The 14471-nt window shown below is 35.2% G+C and overlaps 2 protein-coding genes across 2 annotated transcripts; one reads left to right on the top strand and one right to left on the bottom strand.

Annotated features, from left to right (window-relative positions):
* Positions 1–2557: 2557 nt before the first annotated feature.
* On the bottom strand, positions 2558–6334 carry LOC111007136 (protein PHOX1). The gene is made up of 3 exons (XM_022279359.2): positions 3448–6334; positions 3113–3359; positions 2558–2959 (listed from the first exon to the last, which is right to left on the bottom strand). The coding sequence occupies exons 1-2, from the start codon at positions 5558–5560 to the stop codon at positions 3211–3213; spliced, it is 2262 nt and encodes a 753-aa protein (XP_022135051.1). The 5' UTR covers positions 5561–6334; the 3' UTR covers positions 2558–2959; positions 3113–3210.
* A 2819-nt stretch (positions 6335–9153) lies between these two features.
* Positions 9154–14115, top strand: OS9 (ER lectin-like protein). The gene is made up of 8 exons (XM_022279813.2): positions 9154–9369; positions 10059–10135; positions 11121–11324; positions 11746–11817; positions 12181–12296; positions 12902–12968; positions 13056–13162; positions 13566–14115. The coding sequence occupies exons 1-8, from the start codon at positions 9285–9287 to the stop codon at positions 13714–13716; spliced, it is 879 nt and encodes a 292-aa protein (XP_022135505.1). The 5' UTR covers positions 9154–9284; the 3' UTR covers positions 13717–14115.
* The last annotated feature ends 356 nt before the right edge of the window (positions 14116–14471 follow it).

Genomic DNA, 14471 nt, shown 5'->3' with positions numbered 1-14471 from the left:
CAGTGTGAAGGTCCAGAGAATGATGGAGGGAAGCTCTGTTCTGGTTTCTGGGAGAAATTTGGAGATTAAGGAGATTAGATATAGGGATGGATATGGAGATGGAAACGTTTGGCGCCTTTATGGCCATAGAAAACTGCAATTCTTGAGATGTAAATTTGGATATTGGAGTTACAAAATTTAGGTTTCGAAGAAGTTAAGGGATCGTAGTGTTGTAGATCTCAAACAGAGGAACTTCGCCGTTGAATATTTGATCGCACCGCCGCCACCAGAATTGCCCTGCTTTCCTGTGCCGTTGTCGAAGTCGGAACCGAGAGAAACCGCCTCATAACCCGCCGGTGACGATCGGAAATGTTCTACCGGTCTCTCCAGTCCCCTTTTAGATAAATTGATAGTCTCCTTTCTTATTTCAAAATTTTAATTTATACCTTTGCAGTTTTTTTAATTTATAAATTAATGAAGAAGGAAAAAAAAGTCAATTTTCATTTTGCACCCATTTTCGGGTTTATAGTTTTATTTCAAAATTTTAGTTTAATAACGCTGGCGACTGATAATTCGCTAAAGTTTTAAATTATATATTTTTTGGAGATAATATTATTTATTAGTGATCTAGGAAAAAATGCTTATATTTATATTATTTGGGAGGGTGACAACAATTTTGGAAATTAAAAATATATCTACTAACCCGAGCATAGTTTAACAGTAATTAGCATCTATCCGATCAAGAGGTCATGTGCTCAAATCTTCACCTTATATATTGTACTTAAAAAAATTTATACTGTATTTACTTTTTTTGTTTGTTAGCATTTATTTGAAAAAAGATTTATACCGCATATATTTTAGTTTGTTACCTTCCATATTTCATTTCTTAAAATTAAATTAATTACTTGATTACCTTTTTGGGCAAAAGTTTAATTAATAACTAAATTTTTGTTTAAGCTTTTAAGTAATAATTACTTGATTATGAAATTAATAAATAATAATAAATAACTAAAACATATTTAATTATGAAAATGATAATCATATAATACAATAAAGTAGAGTTATTTATAACTATTAAAATATCAACATGAGCATGACTTAATTGATTAAGATATATTTCTGTAAAAACTTAATTGATTAAGATATATTTTTGTAAAAAGTGGTTTGATTCAAATCGAATTCAATTCAATGATAAAGTTAAATTAACATTGATAGCAAATAAAGTTTTCTTTATTAACTTATTTGGAAGACGAGCTCTGTTCCAACAAAATCCAGTCCCCCTTATAATGTAACAGTGTAGAATTAAAGAAAGAAAAATTTGATTATGATCATAATTTTTCCTTATTTATGATCAATACAATGAAGCAGGGGAATTTTGGCCTAAGGAATAGAAACGCCCCATAAAGCGCAAACGGTCTTAATCAAACCCATTTCCTCGGCGGGAACGTCTTTGAGAAAGGAGGAGGAGCAGTCGTTGAGCCTTGCAATGGCTTTGCAGCAAGAAGGGTGAGGAGCCACCGCCTGCTTCACCACATCCACCACACATTTCGTCACCTCCGAAACAAACGACGCACACCGGAACAATGAGAACTTCTCCGACAGGTATGGATCGGTGGGCGCTGCTGCCGCTGCCGCTGCTGCCGGTGCTACAATGGCTATGCAGACTAGGAGTAGAAGAGCCAACTTCATGGCTGATGACTGCACTGACTTTGCCGCCATTGTTTCTGTAGATTTGAGTGTGTGAAGGTCCAAGAGAAGGATTTGAATGAGAGAGGAGAAGATAAGAGAAGATGTATTTGGTTTCTGTGAGAAAGTTGTGTTGTGGAGGTTCTTATATAGGTAAAGGTAAGGAGTTGGGAAATGTTTGGTGTCTTTATGGCTAGAGGAATCTGCTATTCTTGTAAATGTTACTTTCTTTTTGAGTTACAAAATTTAAGTCTAGGAGGAGTTATCAATCAAAGAAAAACTGTTGCCTTTACTAAGTTGATCTTCTCCAAGGATGACCGAATCATGTCACAGAAAGACGGTGAGAGAATGATAAAGTTGACATGGACACGGAAGAGATAGGATGGACTACTCCAAATTAAAGTTTTCTAAATAAAAAATTGTTGTTTGTCAACTTGAAAATAGCTTAACGGTCAAGACATATTTTTCCTTGAAGTAAGAGGTTCAAACTCCCACGATCGATTACTCCTTCAACGGAGTCTAGAAGCTCACTTTTTCTATTTTTCTAAGCAATAGGAAAGACGACTGGATCACGCCACTAAAAGACTGATGAACGAAAGATAAGTTGAAACGGATATAAAGGAGGTAGGATGGGCGACTCAAAATTAAAATTTGTTTGTCAACCTTAGAATAGCTTAACGATTAAGACATTTTCTTCTCTTGAGGTTGGAGGTTTGTTTTCTTCTCTTGAGGTTAGAGGTTCAAACCTCCGCATCCACATTTGTTGAAACGAAATGATAAAAGAAAAAATAGAGTTTGTAAATTTTTAATTCCAAACCACCGGAGCAACTCACGTATTCAAAGCAAGGACAAAGCAAGGGGAAAAAACTATATACACAGGCCAAACACAAAATATAAAATGGTTCTTTCAGATGGAAGTTAATAAAATTTTTAAATGAATATACATATACAACCACTAAGATTACAAAATAAATGTCTATTACACCATAAATTACAAACCAGGATGAGAAACAATGAAAGAATTTGTTTGCTAGGAGACTTGAACTGACAATCAATAAATGTGAGCTTAAACATGAACACTACTATAGGAGACAAGAGGGTGAAAAGGAGAAGGCAGGAACTAACTAAAATGGAAGTTTCTGCAATTTCATCTTGTCCCCAAATTTAAGATGGATAGAAGAACACTGTATTGGCTATTGAGAAAGAATGCATAATAACAACAGAAATCAACACTCCGTCTTTAATTCTTCTTAGGAAGCAAGGTAGAACTGTACCATGAATGAAGAAAAGAAACCTGTTCAACAAAACATGAGCTAGCCATTGTTACAGTGATGCAATTAATCTTTCGGATATCTTGTGAAGAAATATACTTCTTTATTTTTCATAAGTTGATAAGCTTAAACATTTGAGCAGTTATAATATATTTCTTTTCATGAGTGGAAGTTACCTATAATGCTTGTTTTCAGCTTCATCGCATGGAGAAGCAAAACTGACTCTGTTCCTCCTAGTCTGTCTAAAGAAAAGAACCTGAAACAAATGCTGTAGTCATGCTTCTTCCAAGATGTGGTAGATTTTTGAGACCCTCCTCCGAAATAACGGCTCTAATCGGAATGAGGGAACTCCGGTTAGCAACTTTCTAGCTTCATACATCTCGTTCCATGCCTGTACTATCTCGTCAATTTTGAAACCAAGACCTGTAATTTGAGGAAATAAGCAAAACATTTTCCACAGAATAGAGACACGTGAAAAATTGAGAAAAAAATAAGTAAAAAATAACTGTACCTTCATGTGCATTGTTGCTTGAACAGTGATTCTTTATCATAACAGCGATATCGGTTGCAGAAGCTCCAGCAAGCTCAAATTTTTCAACTGCAACTTCCAGACATTCATGCCACACTGGTAGCCCCAGCTTAAACTCCAATATTGATCGCTCATATAGCATGGTACCCCATAAGAGGTTTATATGAGACCTCATATTTTTAGCCTGTTCTGCAGCCTCATCAGCTGATATATCCTTAATCAGCCCATCCAACCCCATCTTCTGCAACTGGGTTTTAACGTTGCTCGATTTAGAGAGTTCACTAGCACGCTGCTCTTCCCATTCCTCCCATATCTTCATGCCCGTTTCCATGTTGTCCTCAGCATTGTTATAAAGTTGCAGAACCTCGGTACAAGGCCATGTTTTCAGATCAACATTGCTGCTAACTGCATACTGCCAAGAAAGTTTTGCCTGCTCAAACTGTTGCTGCCCTAGAGCTAGATAGCCTTCATAAAAGTCTGGTTTGATTTCAACCGCTATTTGATATTTCTGTCCCGCTTCAACATATTCCTTCTTAACCCAGTCATATGCAGCTTTTATCTGTTCAAACACAGGTGCTTTTGAAGCACTGTCTGTGAAGTAGACCTTCTTCCTCGCCCTTGACATGATAACATTTCCCCAGTAGAACATTGCTAAAGCTGCCATCTCGTGAAACTTCTCTGCTGCTATTTCAAAAAGACCTTGAGCTTCTTCACTTGTTACTGTCTCTTCCATAGCCTCAGAATAAAGCTTCATCCCAAGTTCTTGGAGATCCAAGTATGAGCCAGATTCAAATCCTACGTGGTTTATAAATAACTGAGCAAATTGTACTATCCAGTCGTCAATGCAAGATGACATCATTATCTCTTTTCCTCTCAATACATGACCATTCTCAAACATGCTATTTTGTTCAACTTTACACTTCTCAACCTCATCATTCTTAAACCTGCCGTAGAATGGATCTTGCTCTGGATTAACTTCAAATATATAAAATCTAACAGAACCCTGTGACTCAGTAGTTGCTTCAGCCAATCGCAATTCTTCATTGGTAGTTATTGTTACCAAATCACCTTCTTCATCCCTGTACTTGATAAGGACTGCCCTGCAGGTTGGGAAACGATCACGTATAACCTCCCTGAGTCGAAGTAGAGTGCAGTCAATGGGCAATTGAGCCCATCGGATATCTTCTCCAAACACCAATTTCACAGCTTTCATAGGTGTTTCCTCATGTGTCCTTCTGATTTTCTCCTCCACAACTAGTTTATCCTCAGCCTTCTTCTCCTCCACTGTTTCATCAGCCCTCTTCTCCCCTGCTATTATTTCATCAGCTTTCTTCTCCCTAACTGTTATCTCATCAGCCTCCTTATCTCTCACTATTATTTCATCAGTCTCCTTCTCCCTCACTTTTATTTCATCAGCCTTCTCCTCCTCCACTGTTTCATCAGTCTTCTTCTCACCAATGGTTTCCTTAGTCTTTTGGTTCTTCTTCTTCCTGTTCTTTTCTTTATGTATTTTTTGCGGCAACACTGGAGAAGGCAGTTCAACAAAATCAAGAGGCAGCTGGATCTCGGCATCGTCTTCATTTGATTTTTTCATCTCAAGTGCCTTTGTTACTCTATCTGATATTTCTAAGGCCATGATATTTTTTGGCTCCATGTTTAAAACTGTATTAACATCCCTTAGAGCCAAGTCCAGCCTATGCAAAGCCTCGTAACATCTTGCCCGCTTCAACAATGCTTTACTGTACTTCGGTGTAACTTCAAGAGCCAAATTACACTCGTGAATCGCTCGGGGATACTCACTAAGCCCCATCTGCATATAGCATGCCGCCATGTTACTCCGAAGATAGGATACATCTATATGATTTTTTGGAAGTAATTTGAGGGCCTTTTCATATTTAAACATTGCTCCTTCAAGATCTCTAGACTGAAACAGTTTATTGCCCTCTTCCTTTAAAGCCTGAGACATAATAATGAAAATAGAATTGTCTTTGTCATAACTTCTTAGACTACTATCTCCACCTTGGCGTTGTTTTGAAATCGCCTCACGGAACTTATCACCAATCTGCTTCTTCTTCTTCCCACTTTGCTTCCCCATCAAAAAGAAAACTATTTGAAGAACCAACAATCGAGGAAAAGATTTACTTTATACAACCACACTTCAAACCGAACACAAGCGAACAAATCCAAACCAACTATAATAAACTAGTCACAGAGGAAGAGAATCAAACCCCTCAAGAAAATTCAACACAGTACATATGAATTTGTAAGTAACAGTTGCCTAAAGTCTACCGAAACAAATTCCCCGTAGTCGAATATAGCAGGAGTACTCGAATATCAAACATAAAACAGACAAAAAACCACAAAACTCAGGATCAAATTGCCGATGAATCCCCAAATTTCTGGTGAACCGACGTAAGAAGGTTAGAACGGTTCTCAATTTCCCCTTGAAACTCAAATAGGGGCTTCCAATTATGAATTCAGCATTCTAAAGCTGGTTTCCAATAGTTTGCTCTCTCCGAATCGGAATTTTTATCATTCATTCAAGAATTAAAAATTCCAATTCAGAAAGAAAGAAGCCAACGGGTTGAGCTAACAAATATCTATCATGCAGAAGCAGACTTCAATTACAATCGAATTTTTCTTGAGAAATGCAGAACTAGGAATATAAACTTATCTGGGAAATTTGTCAACCTCTGAGAGAATCGGAAACTTATCCAGAGAAACCAGGGGAGAAACAGCGAGAAACAGCGAGAATTTTTTTTTTTTTTTTTTGACGGAGGCGGAATATTAGCAGGAAAATGGAAGAAAACCAACCGTAGAGGTAGAATCCGTTTGTACTTTTGTAATGAGTAAGATTTCCAAGAACTTGTCGTGGACGCCACAAAAATCTGTACAAAAGCTGATAATAATTTTTATTATGAATTTTTTCCTTTAATTTATTTTTTTTAATTCATGAATTAAATTACGGTTATACAGGTTGCCATTTTACCGGAAAGCCCAATTTATGTGGGCCCGTTAGTTGCCGTGAATTCCAAGTCTTTTGGGTTACGCCCGTTCTATTCTAAGTAAGAACCATAGGTGTTGGTTACTAATTATATAATAATATAATATAGCAACTTATAAAAAATAAAAAATAGAGGAATCCTTGAACTAAAAAACAAATAATAATAAAATAAAAATTGTGCCTAGGGAGGCTTGTTTGGTAATATTCCTATTTCTTATTCCTATTTCTTTTTGTTTAAAAAATAGAGTTGCATGACCCCAACCAATAAAATTGTTTTTCATAAATAATTTGTTAGAGGTTTAGATTTTTTAATATAATTGGAAAAAAATGGGAACATTATAAAACTGATCATAATATATATTGTTCCACGATAAATGACTTTGAATAACCAACGAGATGCATTGACTTTGAGATGCTTTACTCCTAATTTCACAAGGTTTTGAAATAAAGGTTAACATGAGTTTGGTTGAGAACGGCGATGATCTACATTCTATTGGCACAAGATTTTAAGGTCGGAGGTACAATCCCTCACGTTTGTTGTAAAAAAAAGTACAAGTTTCTTTTCTTTTTCCGTTTTGAGAGTTTAATTTTAAAATTGTGCCTGAAAAAAAGATTTAGTAGTATATTTTGTAATAAATAAGTAGGAGAGACGTGAAAATATAAAATAAAATAAAAACAAATAAAATACTTAGCCTGTAAAACTTGACCAAGGTTTTCTTTTTGGATTTAAAACTTCACCAAGCTTACTTTTCACATGTGCTAAAAGCTACGTGAAAAGTCATATGATATGCTTTTAAGGGGAAAAAAAAGGATCCAGAGTTATATAATTTTGTTATTTTAAAATATTTTATTGTAATTAGATAATAGAAAGTTTAACGAAATTTTGAGTTCCAAATAAAGAAAAATATTTGATAAACAATATGAACCGATAAAAATTTCAAAGAATTCGGGAAGTTTGATATGATGGTGTATTGAATGAAAAAATTTTATAAAAATGTCCAATTCTTCAAGAGAAATTTAGCAGTTTGAAAAATTTTAGAATTAAACCATGAAACAAAAATTGAAAGTCGGAAATTTGTTAGCGTCTCATTTTTCTTTCCCTTTTTTTTTATTGATTTGATGATATTCTCGTTTTTTTCTTCAAATTTAATATAGCAGCTTACAAAAATAACATAATTTAAATCAAAATCAAATAAAACACATAAAAAACTTAAATTAATTATGCCATGAAGAGTTTTGTCATTTCTTATAAATATGAATATAAATTCTTGTTATGGAGAGAGATTTCTTCTTCTTCTTCTTTTTTTTTTAATTTTATTTTGTAATATACATATATATATTGTTTCAGTAAATATTTTCAAATGTTAATAAAAAAAGTAAAAGAAAAGTTGAAAGATGCGGACAAAGAGGGGTGGGGAAGCAGGCTTTTGGGATGACCCACCGTCGTATGTCGGCCATTCAGTGGTGGCCACGTCGTCAGAAAATGGCATTGGCATGTGCGAAATCACAACGAACTATAATGGGCCTACTCTTGACGGCCACTTCCGGCCCAGTTGAAAACAGTTGGTGCGCACACGAACACGGACACGGCACGCCCCACCGCACCTGACACCACCATCCGCTGCCGCTCGTGAGACCGATGGCTTTACCCTTTTTAGGCGTCTTTCCCTCAACCGCCCATGCCGCTCGCTTGCCTTGCATCCTAAGTCACCTCCTCCTCTCGTCACATCTTCCGTGTCTATAAAACTAAACTATATTTTATCTTTTTATTTCAAATTACAAGTTTTTTCTTTCTAGTTTTTAAAGATGTTTAAACTACCCTCAAAATCTCAAGTTGCTTCAAAATGATGCTTACATTTTCAATTTTATCGAATTAATCCTTAAACTAAAATAAGTGGTGGAACTAATTTTAAAAATTGTTTAGAATGTAAAATGTGTTTGATTAGTGTTCGATGAAAATGGAATTGTATTCTATATTTTCAAATATGTGTTTGGTGGTAGATGTGTTTCAATTTTTAAAAATTAATAATCAAGATTCGTTGGTAATATATCGGTAGGTAACTACTAAATATTTAGTTTAATATAAAATATTATCAATTAATTTATTAACTTGCAAATTTGTTTAGAATTAACCTTTTACATTATTATATAATTTATAATATATTATATTCTACATGTTTTAATTCTAATAAAAAATGAAATAAATTTATAATATGAAATGATATATTTATCAGATTTTTTATCATTTTAAATATAATTCTACATTTTAAAATTTTGGATTCAAAATTTGAAAATAATGATAGGATAAAAAAAATACTTTTAAAATTTTCGCTATTTGAATTAGAGAATTCGAAAAATAATTTTTGAAAAAATCCTGTCAAATAGATATTCATTTAATGGATTTAGTAGTACTTTTTCTCAAATAGACCCTAAATAACAATATACGTAGGGCAAAAAGCCCAAAATTCACTTACCAAAAGAGAGGTGAGCCAGCGCATGGCCCATAAACGAAACCCAATCAAAATGAAGAAACATATTCATATTGGATCCATTAAGCACCCGGCCCAACCCATTTTTGTTAAAAGGTCAATATAATACTGTTTCCATGACGTGGCAAGAATACATTGGCCAGGCTTTCGTGGAAGTGCACGCTGTCAATACGACGCCGTAACGCCGGCTTACGAGTTACGAAGACGCCACTTTCTTCTTCCCTTCGTCATCGCCGTCGTCCTCCCGCTCCCAGCTGAAAACATAGCTCCCCTTCCACTTTGCTGCTCTCGTTTTCCCAATTCTACGTTCGTTTGAGGAGACAAAAATGGGGAAATTTCTGTTGCTGATTCTTTTAGCTGCTAATTTTTGCCACTTCTCATTGGCTGACCAGATCTTCCCAGCTCAACTAGGTGAAATTCTTCTCCTCATTCTCTATTTCTGAAACTTTTCCAGGACAAGTTGCGGAATGAATCTCTGCTTTCGCATGCAATCTCGAATGACGCGTTCGTGCTTTCATTTAATTAATTTCTGTTTGAAGTCAGTATTTAGAAATATATTTTCAGACTATCTTTCTTTGTTAAGATTGGAGTCTTTTGCTTCTGATTGATTGAAGTCACGCCTCTTAGATTCTGGAAGTGAATGTGGCTGGTGGGGGGTCCTTTCTAACTTATGTTAGAACAATTAAAGGCTCATTGCAATTTGTTTTGCAAAACAGTCGTGTTATGGAGTTGTGATTGCCTTGATGTTGGAGGGATTAATTTTCCATTGTTCAGAGAAAAAATTAAGATATAACACTTTTCTATTAACAGTTAACCAAACATGTTTTCAATAGTTTTTTTCCCTTTCAAAAGTAGAAGGCAGTTTCTAAACTTAACTCTCAAACTCATTTTGAGTAGTTCCTTGGATAACATATGTCTGGCATGTTTGAATTGGCGAATTCTGGAATCTAAATCGTAGGATTTTGTCCTACCAGGGACCGGTATTTCATAGGTTGTTTAACATTTGGTTTGCCACACATCATGAAAACTTGAGGCCTCAAATTGTAGTGCGGTGTGCCATCTTATACATTTCTCACTTGTTTCTGATTGATGGTTCGCAGGTGGTACATTTAGTCGCAACTCTCGTGGGCCAAAATACAATATTGAATTCCATCCAGAAGATTCTCCTTACCATCCGGTAAGCTTCATAATAGACTTAGTCGTTGATTCTTGATATTAATAAGATCTTATTTGCTTATATGATGTAATAAAATGGGGATGTTTTGGGTGTTAGCCATTTTTTCCCTCCCTCTCTCTTGTTAGGTTGGTGTGTAGTTTAACTTTGTTTCGATATTCTCAATCAACCCAGCATATAGTAGTATAGTACAGCTTTACAAAGTGAAAGATGAATTGTTGCGGCCATTTCTCCTCATTTTCATTAATCAATCTCTAGTTATCTTACTTTGTTGTCTCCTTTTTTGAATTTATCATCATATGTTTTCTCTGTTGGCCTAATTTCATTTTCCACTCTTTGAAATAGATTCATTAGTTGGGTTCTTCCTCTGAGGAAGGAGTTTGAAAATTGGTAGTTGATTACTCGACATGATTAAATAAATAAATAAGGAGAAATTTTCTGTGTTATGGTGATTCATGGCACCAAATTCTGAAGCAAAGTAAAATTATAGTTTCATCCTTTTGGTACTGAGAAATTTAAATATTTGGTATGCATGTGATTTCCTGAACTCCGGGAACCTCTTAGATGGATGCTACATGTCATTTTTTCATTAAGATGATATGGAAGAGGACATGGGAAGGTGGACTCTGTGTGCATTGTATTGCTTAGATGCTTGGATGATTACGTCATTGTATGTGCTCAATTGTGCTGCAAATGTAAGTGTGAACTAAATGCACCTTCTCCTTGCATAAAATTTTATTGGTTTAATGTTCTCTATCAAATTGAAGATTTGAGACATTGAGCCTGTGATCTGTACTCAGATGTCTAGGGAAAACTACATTTTCATTTGCATGCCCTACTGCCTTACAAGTTACGATACTCTTTTTCTTATTGTTGACTTCATACATAATCTTCGTTCCCTACACTGTATGATATGAATATCTGTCTTCAGAATTCAAGAATAGAAAGGCATGTAATCTGAACTTACCATGTTGTTGTGATTTTGCAGGACGACGACCAGGAATCTGTCTTTATGCCCAATAAAAATGGAAAGAATTACTTATGTTTCTTGCCTAAGGTGGAGAAGTCCAAGACTGGAAAGCCAGCTGTTCAGATGAACATGAGTAGTATGATTGTGGAATCTGAGAAGCAAGTCAAATTGAAAACTCCAGATGAGCTGCTTGAAGCATTAAAAGAGCAATGCTTTGTCAGGGTTAGGATCTATCGTTAAATATTGCTTTGCAGGCATCTGATGAATATATTTTCTACATTTTAAAATCATATATTGTGAGCAGCGTTTTTGAATGCGCGTGCCTTCAGAAATCAGGCATCCCAGCCATAAGTTAAAGAAATCAGGACCTTTTCTTCCTTAATTTTTAATTTTTAAAAAATATAATTATAATCTAAAATTTATTTATATATTATAACTTATAAGTAGCTGATACATTTAAATGCAACTGAAGTGTGTGCTTTGAGGTTGCCTTGCCTCCCATGAGATGGGGTGCCTTTATTGAGCTATTTAAAAGTAGGGTTGTTCGTGGTAAGATATATGCAATATTAGATAGAACAGATGATGATGATTACGTAAAGAATAATTGACATGTTGGTCTTGAATTATTAACTTCCTTTTGCAGCAAGAGGGATGGTGGACATATGAATTCTGTTACCAGAAGATGCTACGACAATTTCATTTGGAGGATGATGAGGTAGTCTTTTCTAGTGCCTTCTAATGCATTCTATATGTGATTTTATAATATCTGTGCTTAAAATGGGGAACTGTTTTTTTAACCCCAAATTATGAGTCTTAGTACTAAGACGGAGAGTGTTAAAAATAATAGAAGGAAAAAAAAAATCAAGTTGCATCATCTCTGTAATAGGTGAATGCCCCTTTTCCCTTGGAAGTTGTCAGAATTATTCATAATAAGATATTGGCTCGAATTGAAAAGGAGGGCAACTGTCAGGGTTTTTGCTTAATTAAAGACGTTCAATGATGCATGCCATCTATAAGGATCCAATAGTAAACAGTTAAGTAATAAAGACTTTGAAGTTTCTGTCGTTTTGGTCTGCAGATAGTCCAGCAGTTTGTATTAGGTGTCTATGATGCAGATGCAACTGCTAATCTCAACCAGAATCTCTCTGATATATCGACTTTGAAGGATCCTCGCTCAAAAGATGCATCCCAAAGGTGTGATTTTATTTTCATTACTAACCAGTTAAGAAGTTATGAACATACTTTAATTAATAAGCTAAGACGGCCTCCAAACACTAAAGCTTGTAATTTTCTAGTTCTACCACTTCTCAAAAGTTGTAAGTTGGAGGCATACATTGAAGCAGAAACTTTTATGAGTTTTCATCCGCATTCTACTATGGGGTTGCCTTTGAGTTTCTTTCACAGTCAATTATTATATGTGCCAAATATGAAATTCACACTTAAATAGGAAATAAGAACTCGTATGAATTGAGTGTTTGGATGCTATAGTCTTTGTAATATAGCAGGAAAGCCTGAGTTTAAGTATATTAACCTTCCCATTACTTAAAATTAAGAATATGTGAAGTCTTTAATGGTATATAGAAGAAATTCCGTAGTAAGAAAGGGAATAAATAAAGAATTATTTGTCATATTAGCTTTACTGTTGAGCCAAATTAACAACAGTGCAAGAGTAAGATTGGTGCTTCCTTGAGGTAGTCCGAGAAGTCCTACACCATATAAGATCCTTGTATAGTTCGCAAGACTTTTTTCAGCTAATCTTATTTTCTCAAACTAACTATCGATCTACATGACTCACTCAGGTATCATGCCCATCATTACACAAATGGAACCATGTGCGATCTCACAAATCAGCCACGAGAAACTGAGGTACAAAGTGATTAATAATTTACTGTATCATTTTTTTTTCTTTTCCTTTTTCCCCGTTATTGATATTGATTCTTAATCTCATTGCAGGTAAGATTTGTTTGCTCGGAGCCCAGAGCCATGATTAATTCTCTCACAGAACTATCAACATGCAAGTATGCACTTACCGTGAGATGCCCGACGCTCTGCAAGCATCCGTAAATCGCTCCCTCTCTCTCTATTATCTTTCACCTACAACAAACACATACATTTTTCTCAATTCTTGGCAAAAATATAACCAGTAGGAAATCAAGTGTACCGTCATAAGATTGTGAATGGGGAATCAAGAAAAGGAGAACCCTGCTCGGAGAAATCGTTTAGAATATCTACAAAGCTGCCAGTTATTACATTTCATTGACAGCGTTACCTAAGACACAACCAACTTTAAATGACACCATGTTTCAGCGAGACCAATTGAGTAAAAAATCGTGCACGAGCAAACCAATAGGAGACAGCAAACTAGCAATGAACTTAAAAAGAGTTCAATACCAAGATGTCAATCTGATTGATAGATATTGTTTCCATTTCTCATATCCAATACTTTTTGTTTTGAACGGACAGATTATTCCAGGAAGAGAGACCAGTGTGGTACACCATTAACTGCAACGTGGTCCCTGATGATTACAAGGAAACAGAGCAGAGTGAAGAAGTAGAAGATCAGATTGTCATGGTTACAGACATCAAATATCCAAAAAATGATTCTGAAGAGTAATGTGAATATTTATATCATAGAAGTTTTATCAACCAATCTAACCTTACGAAAGCAGGTATTCCTCTGTAGATTTGGATTCTTTCTTCAAATTCAAATTATACAGTTGCTCGTGGGGATTGATCGATCGATCGATTTTCAAGCCCCACAACGTAAAACACCCGCGTGGAATTTTTCAAATGCTTTGGTCAGATTTGAACATAGGTCAACCTGAAAGCTACTGACAGGTATGGCAGTCGTTTTATGGAATTTATTGTATTCGCCAATGGTCCAACTTAATTGTAGGGGGAAAGCATTTAGTTTTTATTGGTAAACTCATCTGTAGCTTGCTTTTGCCACAATAATAACGATTGAAAGACTATTATTTGAGTCAATGACAAAACATCATAGTTATCTCAGAGATATCCATTTTCCACCCCTATTTCTCTCCCATGTACCCCCTTTAAAAGTTCCCAAAAAAAAAAGAGAAGCTATTTTTGGACACACTTCTCAAACAAACCTTAAATTATATTTTGTATGCTACAATTTTACTAGTGTACCCACTTAGATGTCTGCCACATGTGTGCTATCCACAATCTCCACAACAGCTTTTGCCAAAGCATGTGCCATCAAATTGCCTTCTCTGCTTGTAAACAAAATTTAAGGGCTCATTTGGTAATGTTCTCGTTTTTTTACATGTCCCAACATCCAAGAATTCAAGTATGATAAAATAATTTGTTTATTTATATTTTGGAACAAATTAGAAATGAAAGCAAGTA

Source organism: Momordica charantia (genome assembly GCF_013281855.1).
Source record: "Momordica charantia cultivar OHB3-1 chromosome 6 unlocalized genomic scaffold, Mcharantia_2.0 BLBB01000006.1, whole genome shotgun sequence".
NCBI classification, from domain to species: domain Eukaryota; kingdom Viridiplantae; phylum Streptophyta; class Magnoliopsida; order Cucurbitales; family Cucurbitaceae; genus Momordica; species Momordica charantia.
This window is presented reverse-complemented; position numbering and strand designations above follow the sequence as displayed.

What these genes read in the sequence shown, in the direction of transcription:
- OS9 (XM_022279813.2), top strand. Translation starts at nt 9,285, where the DNA reads ATGGGGAAATTTCTGTTGCTGATTCTTTTAGCTGCTAATTTTTGCCAC. An exon ending in ATCAGCCACGAGAAACTGAG is followed by an intron (nt 12,969 to 13,055) that starts GTACAAAGTGAT and finishes ATCTCATTGCAG; the next exon opens with GTAAGATTTGTTTGCTCGGA. An exon ending in CCGACGCTCTGCAAGCATCC is followed by an intron (nt 13,163 to 13,565) that starts GTAAATCGCTCC and finishes TTGAACGGACAG; the next exon opens with ATTATTCCAGGAAGAGAGAC.
- LOC111007136 (XM_022279359.2), bottom strand. Translation starts at nt 5,560, where the DNA reads ATGGGGAAGCAAAGTGGGAAGAAGAAGAAGCAGATTGGTGATAAGTTC. An exon ending in AAGCAACAATGCACATGAAG is followed by an intron (nt 3,360 to 3,447) that starts GTACAGTTATTT and finishes CTCAAATTACAG; the next exon opens with GTCTTGGTTTCAAAATTGAC.